General features: G+C 35.3%; 3 protein-coding genes across 7 annotated transcripts; 2 read left to right on the top strand and 1 right to left on the bottom strand.

Moving 5' to 3' along the window:
• Positions 1 to 1,299: 1,299 nt before the first annotated feature.
• On the top strand, positions 1,300 to 18,215 carry LOC116302049 (uncharacterized). 5 transcript variants are annotated; one of them, XM_031711246.2, is made up of 16 exons: positions 1,300 to 1,487; positions 6,082 to 6,700; positions 7,136 to 7,218; positions 7,782 to 7,877; positions 8,239 to 8,464; positions 8,784 to 8,912; positions 9,398 to 9,522; positions 9,795 to 9,921; positions 10,375 to 10,512; positions 10,977 to 11,003; positions 11,632 to 11,751; positions 12,102 to 12,181; positions 12,466 to 12,652; positions 13,145 to 13,231; positions 14,527 to 14,602; positions 16,874 to 17,014. In XM_031711246.2, the coding sequence occupies exons 1-16, from the start codon at positions 1,357 to 1,359 to the stop codon at positions 16,879 to 16,881; spliced, it is 2,259 nt and encodes a 752-aa protein (XP_031567106.1). In that variant the 5' UTR covers positions 1,300 to 1,356; the 3' UTR covers positions 16,882 to 17,014. The 5 variants fall into 5 exon arrangements, with proteins under 5 accessions (XP_031567106.1, XP_031567107.1, XP_088882277.1 ...); XM_031711247.2 differs by having other exon boundaries at positions 14,527 to 14,587; positions 16,874 to 17,007; XM_089026151.1 differs by lacking the exon at positions 14,527 to 14,602 and having other exon boundaries at positions 1,301 to 1,487; positions 16,874 to 18,215.
• A 167-nt stretch (positions 18,216 to 18,382) lies between these two features.
• On the top strand, positions 18,383 to 20,121 carry LOC116302067 (uncharacterized). The gene has a single exon (XM_031711265.2). It carries the CDS (start codon positions 18,896 to 18,898, stop codon positions 19,769 to 19,771), a length of 876 nt encoding a protein of 291 aa, XP_031567125.1. The 5' UTR covers positions 18,383 to 18,895; the 3' UTR covers positions 19,772 to 20,121.
• A 1,286-nt stretch (positions 20,122 to 21,407) lies between these two features.
• On the bottom strand, positions 21,408 to 23,613 carry LOC116302060 (ribonuclease P protein subunit p21). The gene is made up of 4 exons (XM_031711259.2): positions 23,473 to 23,613; positions 23,278 to 23,378; positions 22,645 to 22,727; positions 21,408 to 22,078 (listed from the first exon to the last, which is right to left on the bottom strand). The coding sequence occupies exons 1-4, from the start codon at positions 23,539 to 23,541 to the stop codon at positions 21,837 to 21,839; spliced, it is 495 nt and encodes a 164-aa protein (XP_031567119.1). The 5' UTR covers positions 23,542 to 23,613; the 3' UTR covers positions 21,408 to 21,836.
• Between the last annotated feature and the right edge of the window lie 204 nt (positions 23,614 to 23,817).

Here is a 23,817-nt window from a genome sequence, read left to right as displayed (position 1 = left end):
TTTCAATTTTTCTCCTCACACGAAAGAGATTCCACTCACAGCTGTAATCCTCTTCGATCAAATTGGAAGTTTATTACTGTTTTCGTAAAGTTTTCTCAAATATGAAATATCATTGAAATCGCAAAGCTCTAAAATGTTTTCCCATTTTAGACCACGTAGCACTCTCTTGGGAATAAGATTCATGTGTCTTCATGTACAATCGTTCGACAAAAAGATAATACTCAAGGGAATGACATGTGGACTGAAGAGGAAAAACATTATGCCTATTTGAAAAGATCTAACGTCGACAACAGGCTCGATCTTTAGTACTTTTTCTTTCTGCATCTTTTATTACTTCGAATATAAATTAATTACCGTTTTCATGACGTCAGGTTTCTAAAAATAATAAATTATATATATATTAGAAATCCAATCTTCAGCAGTTTATTTTCGACAACTTTGTCAGTTTACAAGTTTTTCTTTCAGTGTTGTCTCTTTTATTCCTGATTACAGCAGAACGAATAGTATACTTTTCCAATTTGATCATAATTTATCTAAAGATAATGAGCAAAATACAGTCAAAAAGTAAATCGATGAGAAGGGTTCTGACGTATAAGGCGGTCATAAAATAATTCACTTTGGTGATGGCACGTTTCTTCGAGTGGGGAAAAACTTATTACAGCAAATGACTTTTGTCGCTTCTCTAGTGGTTTTGTGCCTCATACAAAGTAATCACACTAACTGATCAAAAATTTTCCTTGATTTTTCTCGTTAATTTAAGTCGTCGGTCAAAGTCGTAAATACCTCCTTAGTTCTATTATGTTCTGTTTTTGAATATCATTATCAATATCCGGATATTTGCACAGTAGCAACTTCTAGACAAGAGGTTTCTGTTGATTCGGGGGAATAAAAATATTATAAAAGACCGAAGCGGTTCATTAGTAGTTAAACTAGAATTAGAAGTCCCCAGTGCTCTTCTTCGACAATTAAGCTCGAAGGCCTATGTTCAGTACGTTTTATTCACTCAGACTTGCGCCTTTTTTACATGATAATTTTTGAAATACATTTTTAACCAAGCAGGAATTAATTTACTAAGGAGTACTATATTATCCCATATGGTCTTGTATAAAATTCAAAAAATCATTATATTTTCACCCCTTATGTTTTGTGTGGACAAAGTTTTTTGCGTGCTGTTACCAAGGTAACAAGTCGATTGACCTGTATAGACTTCTCAGTCACCTGCCTCGATTTACATACAAAGATGATAAACATGACGTCCCCCACAGAAGGTCGAATACTAATCGAGTTTTATAATGTATACGTTTTCATGACTACAATACTTGTTTTATAGGCAAGTGAGACAAGCTAGAATACTCAATGCAAAACCCAGTTCAAAAAGATGCGGCATTCGCTGAACGATTGAGACGCCTTGAATTCAATAAAACAAGTCCAATGGCACAGCCCCCGTGGGCTAAGGAACCTGACATTTCAGCTTCTTCTCGGAGAAGGTAAAAGTCAACTTTGAAATATTCCATGGTATTCTGATAAATTCTACATAGCGAATGCTCTCGTTTTCAACTGAAGAATTCTACTAGCAATTTCCATCAAAACCAAGAGTTTAAAGCTGTGAAAGAGTAATATTGATTAAATTGAAAAAATTAACTTTCTAATCATTAAAACCTGGAGTATTTGAACTATCTTTTTCAGCTTTTCCGGCCATCGATACAATAACGGGTATTAAGAAAGATCGATCAAATATTTTTCGCAAACTGATATTTAGTTCAGTTTCTGACTTCGGGGAAAAATGACAAAAACTTTGAATTTAGAGAGATAGTTATATGAAAACGAATTCAACAGATTTTTGGTAGGACTTGAATTCATCGTTTTTTTCCAATAACAATTCCGCAGAAAACAAAGACAGATTCCGGAAAGAGGCTATGGGGATTTGCTCTAGGGGGTGAAGACAATCTATTCTAGAATCTAGAGAATTTTAAAGGAAACCCCTGCACTTCTAAAAACTAAAGTGTTAGGTCTTAGAAATATAAGAATTGCAAAATTTATACAGAATTTTAAGACAACGTTATATTAGAATTGTATCATTCAATTTATTTTAACACGATTATTATGGGGTTTTTTCGCACAACTTCAAACGCTATATTATTGTTACAATCTGATTTGAGTTTTTAACGAAACTTAGATGAAAAAGTTATCGCTATTGAATCAAAATTTTACCAAATAAACTCCAAAATGTATAGAATATTTCTCCATATTCAGGCTTTTATCTTCTGTGTCAACACACCGGTCGAAATGTTCATGATCTATAATAAATTCTGTACATAAAAAATAGCCATTTTTTCCATAATTACAAGTTTCCTAGTTACCGATATTTATGCTAGTGCGAAAATGCAACTTAAAATAATGATCTGGCTAGAATTTCTTTGTTTTGAATCTTATTTTCCTGAAATCAAGATAGAAAAGCTCTAAGAAAATACTAATAAATGAGCAATATTGTAGAAAGCAATCTCTTGAAAATACCGATTACCTGTGCACATAGACTTTATATGTCATAAGTTTGTTGACTTACAACGAAGGTAGGATCCAAGAGCCTAATAACGTCACACCATGAAGTTGGAATTAGAAATGTCTCATTCGAAAGTGCTAGGTCTTCAATTTTTCTGCTTATATTTTCCCCTCTTTACTTATAATGAAAATTACTTTTGTTCCTTTGTTCAACTTGATTCTTTTTAGTGTTCTTTTACAATATATAAATTTTACCGTTCTCATTCGCTTTCTAGTCGCATCCTTTCCTTGCGTAATTCCATCTTGCTTTACATAAGTTGGACATTCATGAACGTTCGTCTTAATGAATACGACATTTCAGACACTAAAGAACGCCTTAGAAATAATGCACAACGTTATTTAACTTTCTTCTTTGACAAAATTCTGTAAGGCTACATGATAAAATTCGTCAAAATTCCATGCATCTTCCCACGACATTGCCTGTTGAAAATCTAGAATTTCTTTCGGTTTCTTGAATTTTTTAATAATACAATGTTCTTCCCGGCAAACGACGGAATCATGCAATTAACGACTACCTTTAATCAGACGTTTTGTAGAAATTATTTAACGAAATCATTCGAAAATCACGAAGAAACTGAAGAAATTATACGTTGAATTAAATTTTCTTCCTAAGGTAAGAAAATATAGTGCTAATTTATGCCCCAGAATTGGATAATCTTTTCAACTACCTTTTCATAATCTGAAATCGATATATACAAACTTGAATATTCATCCGTCGGGATTGAAACAAAATTGAAATAGAAATCTGACTTGGAAACTATGTAATCAAATACCTTTTGTTTGAGACCTAAATTAACAAATTATCCGTAAAGTTGCTTTTATAAATGACAAGTATTTTCAAATGATTTTTAGAATTCAAAGAAGCTCTTTAGTCATTGTTTATTTTGGCACAAATTTTCCTTCAAAACTTGAAGTATTTCCTGTTGTCTTCTCAGTGTTTTTGGCGACACGGTGTTGCTGAATGTGAAGTCTTTTAAAGGAAGATTATTCAACTGCGCAAACAAAGGATTTCTGTGTCAATCTACACTTGTAAAAATGGAGCGTTTTCCACTTCTAGTTAAAATGCGAACTTGAGATGCACAATTAGGACTTGACGGATATCCAATAGTTTTCGTTTACCCAGTTGGTCAGAAAAAAAGTATTTTTTGAGAGTAACGCGGAGTCAGAAAGTGTCATATGAAAAAGAAAAAGACGAAGAAAACATAACGAGCCAATTAGAAACCCGTGAGGGGAGTGTGGAGTATTGGGATCTATTGAGAGGCTTTCAAGAACTAGCTCTTTTATTGAGGTGGAAAACCTGTTATAAGTGCTGAGGAATATCGATACGAGCCACCGGTAATGACGAAAGCCTACAAGATGAAAGTGAGCTGTAAAATCAGAGAGGACATATATATTTTTCAGAAAATATCTGGAAAATAAGTAAAGGGCGGGAAATACTATAAAAGAAGAAGAAGAAAAGAAAAGAAAAGAAAAGGGATAAATAGGAAAGGAAAGGAATGAAATGGGATGAAAAGGGATGAAAACGAAAAGAAAGGAAAAACAAAGGGAAATTTAAAGGTTGGAAGAGCAGAGCAGAGCAGAGCAGATATAAGAGAGTCCGAAGTGCTTTGCCTTCACAAGTTCCGTGACAGACCTTAAGGACATCTGCGTAGGAGACTCGAGAAGCGGTTGAAATAGCCGAGAGCTGAATAGATATGCATACATTTTCAACCGATGCGCACATATATTTTTTAATCACACGCTCCCCGCAGCCTCGTCATCAGCCATCTTATCAACCAATCAAATCAATTCCCGCTCAAAGCAAACAAAGATGGCGGCTCTTCTTGTCTTGTTTAGTTTTTAAACGGAAACCTCTCGAAATACCAATTACTCCTTTGTCAAAAAGGCGTAGAACGGTTTTCAATCCAAAACAATGATGCTAAAAGTTATATTCTGAAAGTATTATGATAAGGTGAGGATTCTAAGTGTGTTTTAAAAGACTTTTTTAAATCTTAGTTGAAGTTTGTTGATGTGGGTCGTCATGGAGTTCTTGAACAGCTGAATTAATAATCTTACTAGAAAACCACTAAAACACAAGCTATTCTCTCGTAATTTCACATTTGAAATGACAAGAATCAATATCGATATCTTATTAGCTGATGTTGTGGGACTTGAAGCAGAAAAATCGTAATAAGACGTCAACTTTTTAAGTTTAATATTTAAGTAGAGAATCAAGTTGATAAATTTTTAATGTATTTAAAACTTGTTTAGTCGTAGTATATTTGAAAGTTCGTGTATTTTTGTAGGATTTGAAAAATGATTAATAACACTCTAAACTAATAAATATCGATATTACTTTTTGTAATAACATTTAAAGTAAGTTATTTGTATCGTAAGCTTATATTAGTTATGATTTTAAGTTATAAGCTTACTTTATATAATATGCTGGGCCCAATATACTAAGCTAAAAATAAACTATTCTATTAAAACTAATGTTTATTAAAATCTATTGTATTAACATTTGAATTATAAAGTGAAGGAGAAAGAGTTAGCAATTTCTCTATATTTCATTTTTAGTCCAATAAGCTTACTGTAATGAAGCCCAAAAATTTAAAATAAAATTTATATAAGGCTGCGTTCATAATGTATGGCAGGGGGGGGGGGGGGGGCAGGTGAAAATTCGAAATGTCCAGAATAATTCTTAAGACCCCCCTTAAAGTCGTGCAAAAAAAATACGATCCCTCTGAAGTAAGGCTTGTAGCTTCTTCCAACAATTGTGCATCCCACCATTTTTCTGATAAAAATCTGCCCATCCCCCCTTTTTCCTACCAAAATTTTCCCAATACTCCATCAATTTCACCTGCCCCCCCCTCTGCCATACATTATGAATGCAGCCTTATTTAAATCTTATTTTAAATTTTTGGGCTTCATTACACACAACACATTCAAAGATTAATTTGAATTAGTTAGCCCCTTATATAACCACTTCATTATCTCATGATATTATCATAAATGATGTATGTCAGGCAGACTTCTTCACACAGGAAATCAAAACCAACTTTTTTGTCATGCATTAGTTTCAGCATACAAATGGAGAATTCTTTTGATTCTTTTCTTACTGGTTTTCATTGCTTCTATGATGATTATGTGTAGCTTCTTTTATAAATGTGCTGATACAATTTTATCAGTGATTGGAAAACAACTTTCTTCAGCTCTTTTATGTTTGTTCAATAAAGAAAATAAATAACAATAATCAAGCATAAGAGGTATAGAGTCATGTTACATAACTGAATTTTGAGTTTGAAAGGTACACACAATAAATATTTTCAACCATAAAAAAAAACGCTGATCACCCCTACCACTTGGACCTCTCCCCCCCCCCCCCCCAGCCTACGTAGTGTCAGAGATAGTGAACAAATAAAGTGTGCACATATTTGGTGTTAACTCTTATATAGCGCACATCCTGAACCAAATGAAGAGTATAACTATTTTATAACTATTATTGTGTAATCACTAATGGTAGTTTTTTAAAAATGATTTCAGACCAATGAACAATCCAACGAATCTACCAGCCCTTCCAGGGACTACCGACAGAAGAAACAGCCCACCTGTGTCCACTGAAGGAAACAGGCTGCGAAAATTAGAGGGAAGAATCAGTCTAAGTGAACAGTCCAACAGAGCTCTTCTTGAAGAAATTGTAAGACTACAAGGTGAACTCAAAAACAGTGTGCGACGAAATGAAGAAACATTACGGGATGAAAAGGAACATAGACAAGTTTTATCTGAGAAAATTCGAGCAGCTAACAATCTTTATACCCAACTAATGATGAGACTAGCTCGAACAGAAGAAAAGCTTGATTCTGAACACAGTGCCGTTGGGTCACTTGTTAACCATACGAAACATGTTGAACAGACTTTAATGGGTAACCAGCAGCAGTTACTTAATCGGCGAGAACAGGTTCACGTTCGGATTGAACGCATTAAAGAAGACTTGGAAGATTTACAGGATACTTATGAACAGTCGCAGAAAAACATGAGGGCCATGAGCGAAGATGTTAGAAACACTAAAAGTAAATTAGAGGTGCAAACCGTTCAGTTTGGGACTATGGTGCAGGAGTTGCGACAACGCATGAAGAAGATAGAAAATGATTCTCAGTCAGCTGTAAGTTTGTTACTGCGTTTCTCAATATTCTATGATCTCAGACATTTCAAGCGCTCGTTGTCAAATTGTATTATTTTTGTTGCTATCAATAATTAAAAATGACAAATCTTCAAAGCCAAGACTGAATGCAAATTGCCATGACTTGATGGACCAATTGAGAGTGAAATAGCAACATGCCATGCTGAACAGAAGTCTGAAATTCATTTGCATTTAGGTTTAGTTTGAAAGATTACATCATTTTGATTGATAGCAGCAAATTTCGCAACAAGCCATTGAAATATCTGAGTTTACAGAAAATTGAAAATCGCTGTAATTCAGAACTTTCATCTACAATCTTGACACCTTCCAAACGTCTGGATTTTGGCTCTTTTTTTATGAAATCAGTGTAAGATCTGTTGAGATAATTAGTAGTTGCTATTTATTGATATAATTCAGATGGATTACCTTAGAAAAGAGACTGACAGTCGAGGAGTTATGGAAGTAAGCACGGCACAGCTTAAGAACACTATTGAATTAAGGTATGTCCATTTTTAAATATTTTATACAGATAAATAAATCAGAACTTACATTAAACATAATTAATTTTGCGTCAGTTATAAAGGGAGTGATTGGTCTCTGTAGCCAAGGGCTCATAAAATAAATAAAAAATAAATTAACTTTGTTTATAGAGGATAACACTTGATAGTAATTCAACTGATAAACTTGTGGTCCTCTGTTAACGTCTCTAGTTAATTAGGGACAGGACCTCCATTAATGTGATCATCCGAGCCACGTGAAGGTCTAACCATTTGCAGATGTAATTACAAAGGCAGCACCTTCTCCTCAGTTATGTCAAGACCCTGAGTGTTGGTCCGGCCAAGGCTTGAACCACGATCTCCAACACTAAAGCCTGATGCTCTTACCAACTGAGCTAACCGGGTGGTGGTGATATTTAACCTAGATGGAGTTTGAATTTAGAATTTGATTTTTGCGGAGGGAGGGAGGGAAACCAGAGAACCTGAAGAAAAACCTGGATTTATTGAAACTAGAATACCTTTATCTTAAAAAACAGATAATAAATCTAATAAATATTGCTTTAAAGATTATCAGAGATAAAAGAAACAGTTGGTGAACTTAGAAGGCGATTAGAGCTGGAAGAATCAGAGAGAAGGTCTGCTTCACAGCAAGCTTTGCTGAGGTAGGAGTAAAACTAAGATTATATTTTTCTAAACACATGATATGGACTGTGAATAGGGTTTATCAGATAAATATGGATTATTATAGCCATGTTGCCAATATTGGGTCGTTATTCCATGATTGTGACATCAAGAAATAGGTATGATTCATATTTACTCTGGACTGATCAAATTCAGGGCATGGTTCTCAGATATTTGAAGAGGGAGAAAATCGGGAGAAACTAGGAAAAACCCTAGATTCCAGGTAAAATTCTACTCACACATGATGATTGAGTCTAGGAATTGAACATAAGGTGGTGAGAGGCAAGTGTATGACTCATGACGCCATTGATTTTCATACTTCCTTTCTTGTTATCAATCCAGCATTGAACAACTTAAAACCATGATTCAAGAAGTGGACCACAAAAGAGAAGAGGACACTCAAAATACCTCCATGTTAAGCAGAGATAAGGAAAGTATGATGATGTCTGAGAGAAGTCAAATAGCTAACAGGATGGCTGAGCTGACAGAGGAACAAAACAAGAAGCTGATTCAGAAGGAAATTAGACTAAGAGAAGAAGCACAATCGAAATTCTTGGCCATGGAAAAGGTAAGGTTTGAATTCTTATTTCCCATTTTTCCTATTCCTTCTTTCCTAGCTTCATTCCTCCCCTTCCCTTTCCTCCTTTCTTATTTCATGTGTCTTCTTTCCTTTCACCTCTATCTGTCCATCCATCCATCCACCCATACTTGCCTCTTTCCTTACATCCATCCATCTTTCCTTCTTTAATTCCATTGATTTGTCATTATCTTCTTCTTTCTCCTTCTCTTCCATCCATCCATCCATTCTTCCTTCGTTTCTTTCCATTAATCATTATTTTCTCTTTCTCTCTGTAATTTTCTTATCAATTCGTATTACTTTCCTTCAGAAATTTAGAGAAGAGCAGGGGTCTAGACTCAACTTTGAAAAAGCACTAAGAGAAGAGATAGAACGAAGATGGCAGTCTCTTAAGTCTTACCTTGATGAAGAAGTACAGACAGTCAAAGGAGGAGGCAAGGTCTGTATCCTGTCTTGAAAGATAAATGAACCAATGATGGATAAATGTATGTATTGGGGTGGGGGGGGGGGGGGAGGTTGGTTGGGTGGGTGGATAAATATAGGTATGGGTGGAGGGATGGGTGGATAAATGAATGAATGGCTGGATGAATGAATGTATGAAAGTATGTATGAGGGAGTGGTTGGGTGGGTGGGAGGAAAGAGGGATGAATGGGTGGCTAGGTCAGTGTGTAGCTGGATGGATGGATGGAATGAATGGATTCATGAATGGATGCATGCATGGATGGATGGATCGATTGGATGGATGGATCGATTGGATGGATGGATGGATTGGATGGATGCATGGATGGATGCATGGATGGATGCATGGATGGATGCATGGATGGATGCATGGATGGATGCATGGATGGATGCATGGATAATATTTATATTTAGTTTTTCTTTAATAACTATTTGACATGTTGAATTTGATGTTGTATTTTACAGATGAGCCAAGTTAAAACAGATCAGAGTCTTGTGCGACTAAATGAAGCCATCTCTCTCCTTGAAAGACAAATGGAAGAAGGAAGAAAGGCAGTTGAGCAAGTACTACATGCAGAAATAACTTCCAGGTACCAAGCTTGTACCCTTTTAGATGATTTAGTCATCAATAAATTATATCTTTTAATCATTTCATTGATTTGTCCCATTTTACGTTCACTTCTCTATCGCCACGTAAAAAAATTCCATTCTCTTCTGTCTTATATCATCCCATTTTCTCATATCTCACTCATTTTTCCACTTTCTTTATCATCTCATTTGTCTAACTAAGTTATCGTTTTGTCCCAGTGTTTTGCAAAAGCTGGAGATAAAACTGAAGACTTAAATTTTCCTTCTTAAACAGACAATCTCAGCATGAGAAGCTTGCCTCCAAACTAACCCAGATGCAAGAGAAGCTGGATCTTGCTATTAGTACTCTGCAACAAGCTGTTGGGGGAATTAACACTCGTCTGGATGAGGACGTCAAAAAGGTGCACATTATTTTCTTCTTGCAAGTAATAATGTTGAAAATGATGATCTGATGATGGTGATGAACATGATGATTAGATGTTGATAAAAGAAATGATGATGATGATAATGATGGTAGTAAAGATTATTTAAGTGATGATGTTCATTATAGTGATGGTGATGATGATGATAATGATGATGATGATGTTAACAAAGATGTTGTTGATAATGATGATGATGATAATGATGATAATGATAGTGACTATATTGAAATAATGGTGGTGTTGTTGATAATGTCAATGATATCATTGATGATGATGGTGATGTTGATGATGATGAGTTTTGATGATGAAAATGTTGGTAATGTTGATGATGATGATGCTGTTAGTGATGATACCAATGTCTTTCCTACAAACCATGATAATAGAATAACATTCATTATCGTGTATCTTGAACTCTTAACCTTGGCATTTTAGGCAAAAGAGGAACTCAAATCTCTGATAGATCAGAGTAGTAATACAGGAGTAAAAGGAATGGCAGACATGGACTCCAGGATTGGTAAAATAAACAAAAAAGTGATTGATCTAGAAGACGCAATTGAGAGAATAGACAAGGTGAGTAACACAAAATAATACATCACATCTGGATTTCAGAATACAACATGAAAACCTAAAATACAATATAATAAATGCATGCCTTGGAGACCCAAAAAAAAATGTCCTTTTTTTCACGAGGGTAGCACTTAATTGCCAGTGGCTAACAAACCTGTGGCCCTCATTGCGTGATTGAATTGGAATTTAGGATTTGATTTTTGCGGAGGGAGGAAAACCGGAGAACCCAGAAAACCCTGCCACCCATGCTTCCCTCCTCTCTCTATGTTCCTCACACTGTTTTCTTCTTCTGGTCATATTCTTCACAAACGACGCATATCAAATACCTCCATTTCTGTCTTTTGTCAACATCAGTCCTTCAATGATATAAAGAATAAAAAGTCATAGTTAAATAGAATTTTTCCTAAATATTTTTATCAATAAAAATAAAATGACATTATTTCCCCCTTTTTGAATTATTAATACAGAGGATCAAAGAACCTCCGATAATACAGGTACATAATAAGAATATAAATAAATAAAATTCTTCAAAATAAACTATTATTTAAATAGTATGTAAAGTCAAGCATGAAACGGGATATATAATTCTGTTAAACTGATTAATAGACCATTTCATGGATCCCATTACTCAACCTCAGCCTCGTCAGCGTGTAATTATTCTTTAAAATTTGACTACAGTCTGCGGTTATGAAAGGAATTTACATATCAACAAACAATTGAAACACTCAAAAATTTCACAGGTTGTAGGCAATTTCTAAAAAATATATTACACGCTGACGAGGCTGAGGTTGAGCTGCGGGATCTGTGAAATGGTGTATTAAGAATAAAATCCAAATATTTATGCATAAAACATAAATAATTTACATCAAATAATAATTTGTTTTATTTTCGTAGTCACTGTTGACATAACGAAAGATGTTTTGCATCTACCAACAAACTGTAGTACCAAAACATTAATCTAAAAAAGAAAATATTAAAAAATCATATCATAATTTGTAAAATTGCTACATATTAAAAATTTTAATTTTGTTAAAATTAAAAAGAAAAAATAATCAGCATATCTTTATGAACCTATTTCTTATTTTTTGCTGACATACATTTTCTATGACTCACTTGAAAAAGGTTACTTCCACTGGTGAAGATAACAGTTCGAAAGCAGAGGAAAATATAGCAAGATGGAAGCGTGAAACAGAAGAAAGATTCTATGAAGTTGACAAGAAGATAAAGCCTTTGCCAGATGAGGTAATAAATGGTCAGGAATGAAATATTGTTCTGATAACATGGAAAAGATTGGTGTGTATAACTTTCCCCCTCCCCATCAACTGCCACACCCACCCTCCTTCTCTTTGCACTATCCTAAATGATAGTACTTATCTTTTATGCTTTAGTTTTTCAATTTGATTCACTTGTCTTTTATTATGAATGTGGGAAAAAATTGTGTTAAATTAGATATCTTGTGTACAGAATGAAACATTCTTTTCTCCTCCCCTCGCTTCCTTCATTGTGTGAAAAAAATCAAACAGGAATTAGAAACTTCACTAAATTATATGTAGAACATCTTCATTGAATTGTTTGTTGGTTTTTGGTTGCAGATGAATCAAATGCAGTCAGAACTGAAAGCTCTGAGGGAGGGGTTCAAAGCTTTGGCTGAAGAAATGTTAAGAGTTCCAACGTAAGTGTCTATCAAGGACAATTTGAACTTCCAAGGGGTGGGGAGGATCTGAGGAGCAGGGTGTATCTCATAGTACCAAATATCCATACCTCCCCCATGGAGAGTGAATGGAATTGGTTAGAAGGGGTCTGAGGGTACCGTATGTTGCGAAAATGTTGCAGAAAACATCCATACTTCCCTCATAGAGGGAGATTTGAATCTAGGGGTGGGGAGGTTCTGCACAAGAGAATTTAGAAATAGCACCAACGAGGGATTTTACCATAAATGTTGATGTTTTCCTTCAGTCCCAGGCAAGTCACACCAGAGACAAGAGTACCAACCCCTCCACCACCCAGAACAGCAACACCCAGGACACAAACACCCAGGACACCCAAAACAAAGACACCTGTACCCAAATCACCTGAACCAAGTGAATCTGACATAGTTGAAATGAAAGAACGGATGCAGAAACTAGAGGACACTGTATCAGAGGTATAGACTGGGCTCTCGGCCGGGGGTGGGGGAGATACTTTAAATAAAATTATGTTCTAAGGGGAAGAGTTCAGAAATTTGGACCATGTATAACTATTTTCCTTAACTCTCCCCTCCCCCAAAATTACATATTACCCTCCCTCCCCCCTTCCCATCCTTACACCAAAAAATGCTATGCTGAACATATTACCAAAATTAAAGTTTTTAAAATGTTCAGTGCTTTTTGGATGATGCTTATCAAACTCATGAATAATTCATGAAGGAAACAATAAGGATCAATTATAGATTTGTCCTCATTTTTATAAACTTGAACCTCGATTTTCTTAGCCCATAATGATCTATATCTAGAAATTCTGGTGAAACATGATATTTTGCAACTAGATGTTTGATAAGTAATATAAAGAACTGTAGTCCCTGTTATATTGGAGCTTAAGACCCCACAGCCTCTTGTTCTTTATATATTACTTATAAGTTGTCTTGTCTGTTTTACAGCAAAATTCCCAAGTGAGTAAACTAGAGAGTACGGTGGAAACCTTACGCATGGTTCTGTCACAGAAGATACTGTCAGAGGCACAAACTGTAAGTACTTTTGATAGCAACATCCATATAGTCTTTTCATTGTATATAGTCATAAATGGTATTACAAACATGGACATATCATGGAATGTTGACAGCATGAAACAGGAGAGATTGCTTTGTGCATTCACCCCTGCTACATATTGCTTGTGACATTGGTTGCAACATTGCTTGTGACATCACTGAAAGTAGAGGGAAGTTAAATGTTGCAGGGGTTGGATGCACTGTACTTTATTCTTTGCAATCTATATCTCAAGCAAGGTATTTCTTGTGTGCCCATGTCTTGAAAAGTATAATATTATAGTACATGGAGAAGGTTTCTTCCTGCCAGTATTAGCTACATATATTTTAAGATATATATACAGGTATATTATTATGATAAATATTGTTATATTATTTTATTACTGTTATTATGTAGTGCAAGCAAAATGGGAATTCTTAATATAGAAGTTTTATCTGTATAATATAATTTTTAAGTAGGTTGCAAATGAAGATGAAATACAAAAGAAAAAATTCGAAGAAATTTAGCTACTGGTGTAGCAGTTTAACTAGGCTCACATTTCCAGGCATCAGGTTTCGTGTGCCCAAACACAGGTATACCAAACCAGACGGCTGGAAATTGTACCCGTGCTAGACCAGAATGCAATATTTTTAGTATTTCCTGAGTTAAAAACAATTGGTGCATTCTGGTCTAGTTTGGACTCAAATATTTTATTGAACTATATGCTATTGAATGAGGACCAAAGGTTTGTAGCAACTATAAAAGTGTTACCCTCTAAACAACCCAAAATAGTCCAGAATGCACCTTGTTCATTCTTTTCTGAGATAGAAAGCCTAGTGCATTCTGGTCTAGTTTGGGTATAAAAATCTTTTGTTATACTTTGTTAAGTGTTAGTGTTACCCATGCTAGACCAGAATGCACTGAGCTTTCTATATTAGTAAAGAACAAGGTGCATTCTGGTCTAGTTTAGGTACAATTATCTTTTGTCATACTTCATTAAGCGTCATTGGTACCCATGCTATACCAAAATGTATTTAACATTGTCATTTTTTATATAGTTATTTATATTACCATGTTGTACTGAAAACTTTCGTTTTGAAATGGCCATTTACTAATAATATTTATTAGAGATTATCAAAACCGAAGGGATAATTATTTATTGGTAAAATGTTACATGGATAGAGATACTTGAAGGAGTTATCTGATATATATCTAAGTTTGGATTATATCATAGTATTAGGCATTTAGTTCTAATGCTTTTCAGTACTGATTGGTTGTGCTTTGATACCCCAAACAGCGTGATGATTCTGTTAATCAGCTGAAGGACCAATTAGAAAAGATAAAGTCTATTGCGTCAAGTAATGTTGCCTCTGGTAATCTTTCTTCTATCTGTCTGACTATGATTCCTCTCCATAGCTGTCTGTCTGTCTGTCTGTGATCCCTCTCCATAGCTGTCTGTCTGTCTGTCTGTGATCCCTCTCCATAGCTATCTGTCTGTCTGTCTGTGATCCCTCTCCATAGCTGTCTGTCTGTATGTCTGTGATCCCTCTCCATAGCTGTCTGTCTGTCTTTGATCCCTCTCTAGCTGTCTGTCTGTGTATATCTATGGGTGTAATGTACTCATCTATCTGCTTATATTGGTCTGTTTATCTGTACATCTGTTAATGATCTGCCTTTTGTGTGATTCTCTTTGTTTTTGTCAAACCTATGTAGCTGTCAGCCTACTTGTGTCCTTCTGTCTGTCCACTTTCTGTAATTTTCTGTCTGTCTGTCTGTCTGCTTTCCTGTTCAGTGTTTGTTAGTCTTACTAAACGTCTTTGTTTGTTCACTGTCTGTCTTACCCTTTTTTAAAAAAACAACAAATCTGTGTACCTTATTTGAATCCCATCTATGTAACTTTGAACTTCTCTCACCACTTTTGACTCTTTTTCATTCTCTCTTTCATCCACTTTTCCCACTTGCATAAAATAAACATAACTGAAACATTTGTACTAAAAAAACTAAAATGCACAAACATGCTGAACTAGTTACTGCATTGACTACTAAACACCAGTAAAAACTGCAAAACATAGCAAATGTTAAGCTAAAACTAAGTTATGAAATTCTTTAACTTTCAAATATAAAGGTTTCTATTCAATCTGGTCTTAATGTAATACTCCATTTTACAGTCCCATTCAGTGACCATGAATAATAGTTCTTAGCCGGGGCTGGAGTTACCGCACATGATAAGCTGTAGTTTTGCAGTGCGTGGAAACTCCAGCCTCGGCTAGGAACTATTATTTGTGGTCACTGAACGGAACTGTGAAATAGAGTTTTGAGTTTAGCCCAAGAAAATTTCCTTCATAAATATCTGTGATCAACGTAAAAGACAAATTAATTTTCTTTAAGTTGTAAATATATTCCTAAATTTAAATAACAAAAGTCTTTAATATTGATTTCAATTGTTGATATCATGATTGTGCTTCACAATACGATAAAGAAAAGCGTACTGCGCATGCCTAGAACATTGACGGGGAAATCTGGTTCATATGACGTCATCGCTGCCAATTTGGAAGAACTTCACAAAAGATTTGAGTATGGGAGACAAAAATCTTGTATATTTTTTTTCCTTTTTTCTTTTGAAAATGCTTGTGATTACTCTTCGTTCGTGCGCAGTACTTTTCTTAGCCGTTCTAAGTCGAAACGTTGAGTAAAGTTGTCGCCATAAACTTTATAAACAGATGTTTTTAAACGAAAGGTTTACTTCTTAGCCTAATTATAGATTATCTGTCATCGTTTTATACCTTAGATAATGTAGATATTATTCTAAGAAATTTCTATTTCATTAACTCTACATTGAATAGAATTTAAAACCATTTAAATATGTAAATATTATTTTAAAAAGATTATGTTTGGGAGTAAGGAGGGAGAGAGAGATTTGACGCCATAATACCATGCCCACGAATGATCGTGGGCGTGTCGGGAATAAACCGATAATACCTCGGGAATACTAAATGACAACTGAATGACAGTGACGAAAAATAAATAGCTTAAAACTGTCACGACACAACCTGCTCCTCTTGGGCGTGTCGGAAGTAAACGATACTAAATCGGAAATACACGCAGAGATGACTGCGTTTGAATACTGACCAACTGAATGACAATGAAAATTAAACTTAAAACCCACGTCAGAACACACCATTTCCATACCTTTTTCCTCATTGGCAGTTGCATTCCTTTCGATTTGTTATTGTGAAGTGGTCACAGGTGAACAGGGTAAAGGGGTGCAGAAGGGGGGAAGACGTTTTGAGCCCCTCCCTAAAAAAGTTGGGTTATGCCGAAAGAAAAAAAAAAACTTAATGAACTAAAAAGAAGGAATACACAAATTTGTTGGTATAGCAAAAAGTAGGGACAGAATATTCCTTATTAAAGTATGGGAGAGTTACATGATTTTCACTTAGCCTGTTCAAACAGTTTGAATTGAAGTTTTATTAACACATGACTCATAGTTTATACAAGGTATAATAAGGTGGGTTACATTATATCAAAAATTATAATCGGCACCTCCACCCCTTCTCTGCTAATTTGTGACCACTTCCCTGAATGATATATTCCTTGTGTCTATCGAGTATCTATCTTATATTGTGTATTATTGTTTTCTCTAGCGAAATAAACACATCAAAGGAGTAGAAAGTGACATCGAGAAGATCGTCAAGTATTATCTGCTGGATCATCGACGCATCTTCGTCAAGTACAAGGACATTAACCCGATTCGCGCCCTGCCAGGCGAAGGAACAGGAGTTATGAGGTTCGCATTGCTAGAGATCAATAGATGGGGCATCTACCAGGCACATAAGATGATGCAGATTAAGAACGCGTGGTACACGTTGCTTGAGAGGAGTAGAAAACGCGAAGATGAGATGCCTGAAGATCCTGACTTACCACCACCTATAGTAAGACCTGATACTGCGGATAGTGACGACGTGAAAGATGATAGCGATGATGATGATGACGACGACGATGATGATGATGACGACGACGATGATGATGATGACGACGACGATGATGATGACGATGATAAGGATGACGATGATGATGACGATGATGACAATGACGATGATGACGACGACGATGATGACGACGACGAAGATGATGATGATGATGATGATGAACCACCCAACAAAAATAAGAACGAACCCGCCAAAAATAATAAAACAAAAAAATAAATCGTGTCAAAAATAAATTATAATGCATGAGATGACAGGACCATAATCTTTTTTTATGATGTAAAGTGTAAATACGTTTACCTTTTTTTATCGTAAAGATGTAAAATAAATTTCTACTTTTCTTTCGCAAGGTTATGCCAAGACCGCGTTCGCAAACGTAAGGGACACTTATAAAAGCGCGCGCGAGGTCTAAATTCTTACATTTTGTCATCCTGTATGTTTCCCACCCATACCAATGCGAACTATATAGGGTGGCATGGCTCTACTGCTTTACTTCAGCACTGCGCGCTGTCTGGACCAAGTTTAGAAAGAAAGTGCAGTAAGTACCCTTCGTCTCCTTGAAACGGGCACGACATTAAAATATTACACCACTCAACAGCATACAAAAATAAAACTTTGGGGACTGCATGGCCGGGTTACTAATTATGTATACTTTGTATGACAAGGCTTCTATAGTCTACAGATAATGCCGCTAATCTGTGCTTTGAAGGATATGCAAATAAATATCAGTCAAACATAGTAATCCTTACTGTCAAAAAGATCCTATATATATTTACTCAGTTTAACCTGCTTTAGACGCATTCGAAATACTTGTAAGACATTTCGTATAAGAGCAGTTTGTTTCGTTTTGGAGGCGAAGGGAAGATGACGGCCCGAACGCGCCTAAAAATATAGGCCCGCGCGTTCTTACAAACTTCATATATGAGTATTAAGTAAATGTTAAACATTTGTACTTAATTCGTACAAAGTGTGAAATAAAGTATTTATATTGTTATAATAATCCTTTCTCTTTTTTTCCCTTCCAAAAATTCCAGAAGATTGGGAAAATAAATAACAGTTAAAATAAATAACAGTTAAAATAAAGAGAAGTGGAGAATGAGAACCAGTGGAATACCGCTGTCATAAATACCGCGGGCACTGTTACCATTCATTCATTGACGATTGAACGTTGAACCAAAACAATCGAATGTAACATACACAAAAGGCGATCAACTGCTGAATATTTCACCCATCTCTGATTTTTCGCCAACTAGAAAGTTCTAAGTCACGACTTTTTTATACCTGTCACTTTAAAACCTCGCTTTCTTTGTCTTTGTTTGTCAACGAGGTAGATTCGTTCTGGTAAGTCACGAAAGGGACGACCGGAATTCAAGGTGAACAGCTCTAAAACGACGGTGTCTTTGTGGGCTTTGAATGAACGAGAATTTCAAAGAGTTTGGATAAACTGTGTTTATTGGATAAGCTATTAGAACTCGGTACAGAATGCCGTACGGATTTACCGTCTAGTCTTGACCTGTCACTGTCGACCTAAATTGAATACCAGAAGAGAAAAGCGTCAAAACTTGCGCGCCTCTATCCAGACTAAACCATCATCTTTAACCTGGAAAAATACACCAACAAGGCGTCATTCGTCGTTGGTAAAAACACGTATTTAGCCTTTGTTCCGGGAACATTGACGCTATGGTTGACACCAAGTTCTTAATTGTAACGACGCTGTGCTATGTGGGAATATTTGTTGTTATCTTGGTGGTTTGTTGTTGCGCTTGGTCACGATATATGAGGAACGAAGGAAGGGTGCCTGCTCGTAGAACTAAACCAAGCCGAGGACCAAGGCGAACAGCAAGAGAACCAGTCGTTACACAGCAGTGTACTCCGCTTCCTCCGCCACCTAGACAATACCGGTACGTCGGCGATTTTACAGATCTAAACCACCAAAATCAACCGATAATTTTCGATCCACATGTGAGGCCAAATTTTCGCCATGTGGGGATTCAAAGGCCAACCTACCCCAATCATTATGCTTTAGTAGAAGACTGCCCTCCCAGGAATTATTACCCTGTGAGTTTAGCAACACCAACGGATACCTACGACATGGACTTACAGATGGATATAAACAGTGCTACGTATGCAGATACTAGTCAAGGTGGATTCTCTGGCGATGAATTTAGCGACTTTCAAAGTTCTCGATATGACAGTCGACATGATATTAGTGGTGTTGCTAGTGGCGAAGGAGCTGTTTTGAGCACTAGCGATGTCGGGGAATCATTAAAAAATGCGAATCAAAACTCCCTAGAAACTAATGGACTAGAGAGTGAAACTCGAAGGTCGACTGAAGGACTAAAGCAAGACGACAGCGGCGATGAATGTGTTTGTGGAATCCCTGAAGACGATTTAAAGTGTAGTACAAGAAGAAACAGCGACATTTTAGGTGACAGCTTACTAGTAACAAGCTGTAGTGACGATTGTAATGGCGTTGGAATAACGCCTTCGTGTTCAGTACAGAGTTTAACAGACTTCAACGAAGAACCAGAACATATTCCTTTAAATATAACGTGAGAAGAAAGCCTATATTTTAGATGAATAGAATATATATCTGTCAATTATTCTTCAAGTTTTACCATGAATACCTAATATTCAGAACATTATTTTTGCTTTATAGGTTATATTCGTTTTGTTTACTATTTTTTGTTCCATGTTGTTAATCTCATGTATTTTTGGAGCTTACAGACCAACGATTGTTCAAAATCAATAAGATTAATTTAGTTGTTTACATAAGACATTGAGTTTTAAATCCTAGTAAAGTTATCAACCACCGGCTGAAAAACAGGGGATTAATTACATAGGAAAGATCAAAGATCTACAGTTTTTTAAAATATTTCTCGTATAAATATAAAGTTTCAACTTCAGAGGTTTGTGTGTTATGATTGACACTGAGTTTTTAGCTGAGAAATGATTTTTTGTAGGTGGGTGGGGGGGGGGGGGGGTGTCAAGACTAAGGCACTTACTCTAAAATGTTGCCTTCAACAGTGACATTATACTTGATATCACTCAAGCTTTCAAGAAATTGTTTTCTTTTGGACAACATTTCTACCCCTCATTTCCATACTAATTATCAAATTTAAAAAGAACACACGGCTCTTGCTTTAAACAAAAGAGAGGCCCTTTATTGCAAGGAAGTTAAGAGGTGTCTGTCATTTTTTCTGCTTGAATAAAACTTTTGAAGATTATTCATTGAGGTGGTCATGAATTATCAATGAAAAATTGCATCAAAAATACGAATGATGCGATATTTGGGCCTCTATTTTTCTCCTAACTCGAACAAAGGTTGCTCAACATTCTTTAATTTATTATGTCTAAGGTTTTATAAGATCTCGTTAATTATCCACTGAGGATGCATGTTTTCTTGGAAGTCATTATTGAGTTGCCTCAGGGTTTGAAATCAAGTAGTAACCACTAAAAGGGCCAGCAGGGCTAGACATTAAAACATACAAAAAAAATTGTGAACACCCTATGCATGCCTACTGGCTTCTGAATTTTTGTAGTTTTATTCAAAACTAATACTTGTCATCCAGTACAAAATTGTCATCCAGTACAAAATTGCAGGATTATTGCATCATGTTAAAATCATAACAACTCTTTTAGAAACTGCTTTAAAAATGTTAATCCATAATGGACTACACGGTAAGCCCTATAGCTATATCCTGGAATTAAAGACTTTATGCAAAAGAGCACAAACTCCTTATCATCAGGAAAAGGATTTTGGCTTATTAAAATATGAGCTTTTGATGCTTACTGAATAACAACACCATTAGACATGCTAAAGCTGATTTTACTTCAAAGTAAAATCAACTATATTCATCTTGCAAGACTTTTGAAATTTAAAAAAATCTTATTTCGTCTAGCATTTTTTACTGAATTTTAACAATATAAAAGAAAATCTTCCTAAAAATATGAATAATGATATATGAAAAAGACATTTGAATATACTGAAATGAATATTTTAAGCTTTTTTGTTTGTTTTTTTTTTTAATTTCATTTTATTTTTAGTGTTCTGCTTTGAAAATAAAATTTAAAACAGATAATATCACTAACCTTGATAAAGTAAATATTCATAAATACAAAACAAAAAGATTAAATAAAGGTTCAATATTTTGATTTACAAAGTCAATATTTGTATACAAATTTTCAAGGAAATAAGAGCATTTTCCATTAAATTAACTGTGAATGAGGAGTGGGAGTAATATATCTTTTTCTTTTAAAGAAAATACATTTATTTATGAATCTTATCATTTTTTCTAAATTTGTAGGTCAAAATATAATATTTTTCACTAATTTTCCACCTTTTCATAGATTATTATTTTACACTGTATTTAATATTTTATCTAGTTAATTTAATTAATCTAGTAATATCAAAAAGATATATATATAAATAACAGATTAAAAAGTAAAGGCCCTGTGATTTTGGTAATTCTTATTGCTAAAGATTAATATTGTTTAATAATCAATCTAACTGTATTTTCCAAGACAATTCATTTAATGACTTTGTATATTGTATACGACACTGCCACTCATTTTGCATTACTTAGTAATAGATAATGATAAAACAACATTATTATCATTGTCAATTCTGGGTGCTATCTTCATTTGTTTGCTTAATTTTTGCTTGTTTTTCATCTTCTTGTGGCAATGTAACTTGTTTTTCTTTGAGACTCAATTTTTGCTTACTGGGCTGTGCAACTGGCTGCATCTTCATTGCCGCCTGGCTGTTTTGCTCACTCCACAGAGCGTAATCTTCACGCGAAAGGAATCTCTTGACCTTTTTGCAGCACAGGCATGTAACAACCACATGACACTCCCGTTTGGCTGGAGGAAAATTAGTCAAATAGATCTATGTAAAGGTTAGGAGCATTTGCAGTGGAGTATTATCTTGCCTCAACTCCTCAGACATTAAGGGGGGTCCCCTAATGGATTATGTCTAGACGTCCTTATAAACAGTTGCCATTGCAAAACTTCAGTCTGGTGTTCCTACTTCTGCAAAGCCCAACTAAACTCCAATCCAATATGTGAATTGGTTTGAACTAACTTGGATCAACACAGGTTGTTTCAGGATTTAATCTGTGAGTTAGCCATGCCCTGACTTAGATCAGGCCAGAGGTTGTTTCAGGGTTCAATCTGTGAGTTAGCCATGCCCTGACTTAGATCAGCCCAGAGGTTGTTTCAGGGTTCAATCTGTGAGTTAGCCATGTCCTAACTTAGATTAGTTTGATCTGTGCATTATCTGTGTCTTGACTTAATTAGATTAGCCGGGAGGTATTTTGGGGTTCTATAACATTGATTATTTTTTCATATAATTTAATTGCAGTATATCTTGTTGCCCAATGTCTTAGTAACAGCTAATCAACTGAAGAACATAATACCAAGAGACAAACCTTTTGTTCTGACTTTACATGTCACTCCAGGAACAAGTAAACTATGACACTTCTTGCAAACAGTTCTTTTGATGCTGGGATCCCTGTGGTATGATCAATATTTTAATAATCATTGTTGGGATACCTTTGTTTTAAAATTGTTCTCATTTTGAATCAACTTTAACGAGGTATTTCTTAGTCAAAATTCTTCATATCAAACATTTTAGATGATTGATACCAAGCAATAGACTACTCTCTGGTTGATAGCACATGATGGGCAGTGTTTGCCTGTCATAATTTGTAGGCTGGTAAAGCTTGTTTCACACTAGCATCTTTATCTGAATCGTAAAGCAACACTTACTGACTCAGTAGTATACTGCTCATTAATACAGTGCTTGTCTTTTTCACACCTAGGTGATAAATTTGATACTGAGTCTGCTTATGTTTCTGTTGAGACACTAGTGTGAACCAAGCTAATTGAGATTCATTCAACTAATTGATACCAAGCTATTATGTAATATTCTCTGCTTGATGATAGCACATGAGCAGTAGTGCTTGCCCTCTTTGTGTCTTCGTGTCAGCTGGTAATGAGATTCATTAGCTGACTGACAGGTAGCAATTTAATATATTACACAATTCATTCCTTATACTTACAGCCTAAGAACATTTTTCTGGGCGACTGACGTTAAAGAATTCATATAGAACCTCACCAGACCAGTGTTCCGTGGGTTAGTTGCTAAGGTAATGCTTGCAGCCTATTGAATCACAAATTTTGAAAATTCAGTTTTTGGATTTTGTCATGCACTACAAAAATGTGGTCCTAAATTACACATTTAAAAAAGAAATTACCTGATATAGGAAATTAATTCGGGTAAATGCATCCTTATTAGCTGCTAAAGTAGGTTTTTTCCTTCCCATTTGTTTGAAATGTTGGGAAAATCAATTATATTTAGAGTGGTAGTGTTTGACCTGGTTCTTCATGTTGAATATGAATTAAACGTCAGGCGTTCTTCGTTGACCGTGAGGAGCATGAAACTAGCCGTGCGAAGCTGCACGCTATGGTAACTACAAAATAGACCAACGGGGGTAGGGAAGAGAAGGCTTAGTAAAACTTAGTTTTTTCTCCTTTATACAAAATATAAACAAGCTATAAATAGATAAAAGGATAAAAACTGCCATTAAATTTTGTAATTT

The sequence above is a fragment of the Actinia tenebrosa genome, unplaced genomic scaffold (assembly GCF_029948245.1).
Source record: "Actinia tenebrosa isolate PJP-AT-01 unplaced genomic scaffold, QUT_ActTen_1.0 PGA_scaffold0__85_contigs__length_37466705, whole genome shotgun sequence".
NCBI classification, from domain to species: domain Eukaryota; kingdom Metazoa; phylum Cnidaria; class Anthozoa; order Actiniaria; family Actiniidae; genus Actinia; species Actinia tenebrosa.
Note: the sequence above shows the minus strand (reverse complement) of the source record. Positions and strands in the feature narration are given on the sequence as shown.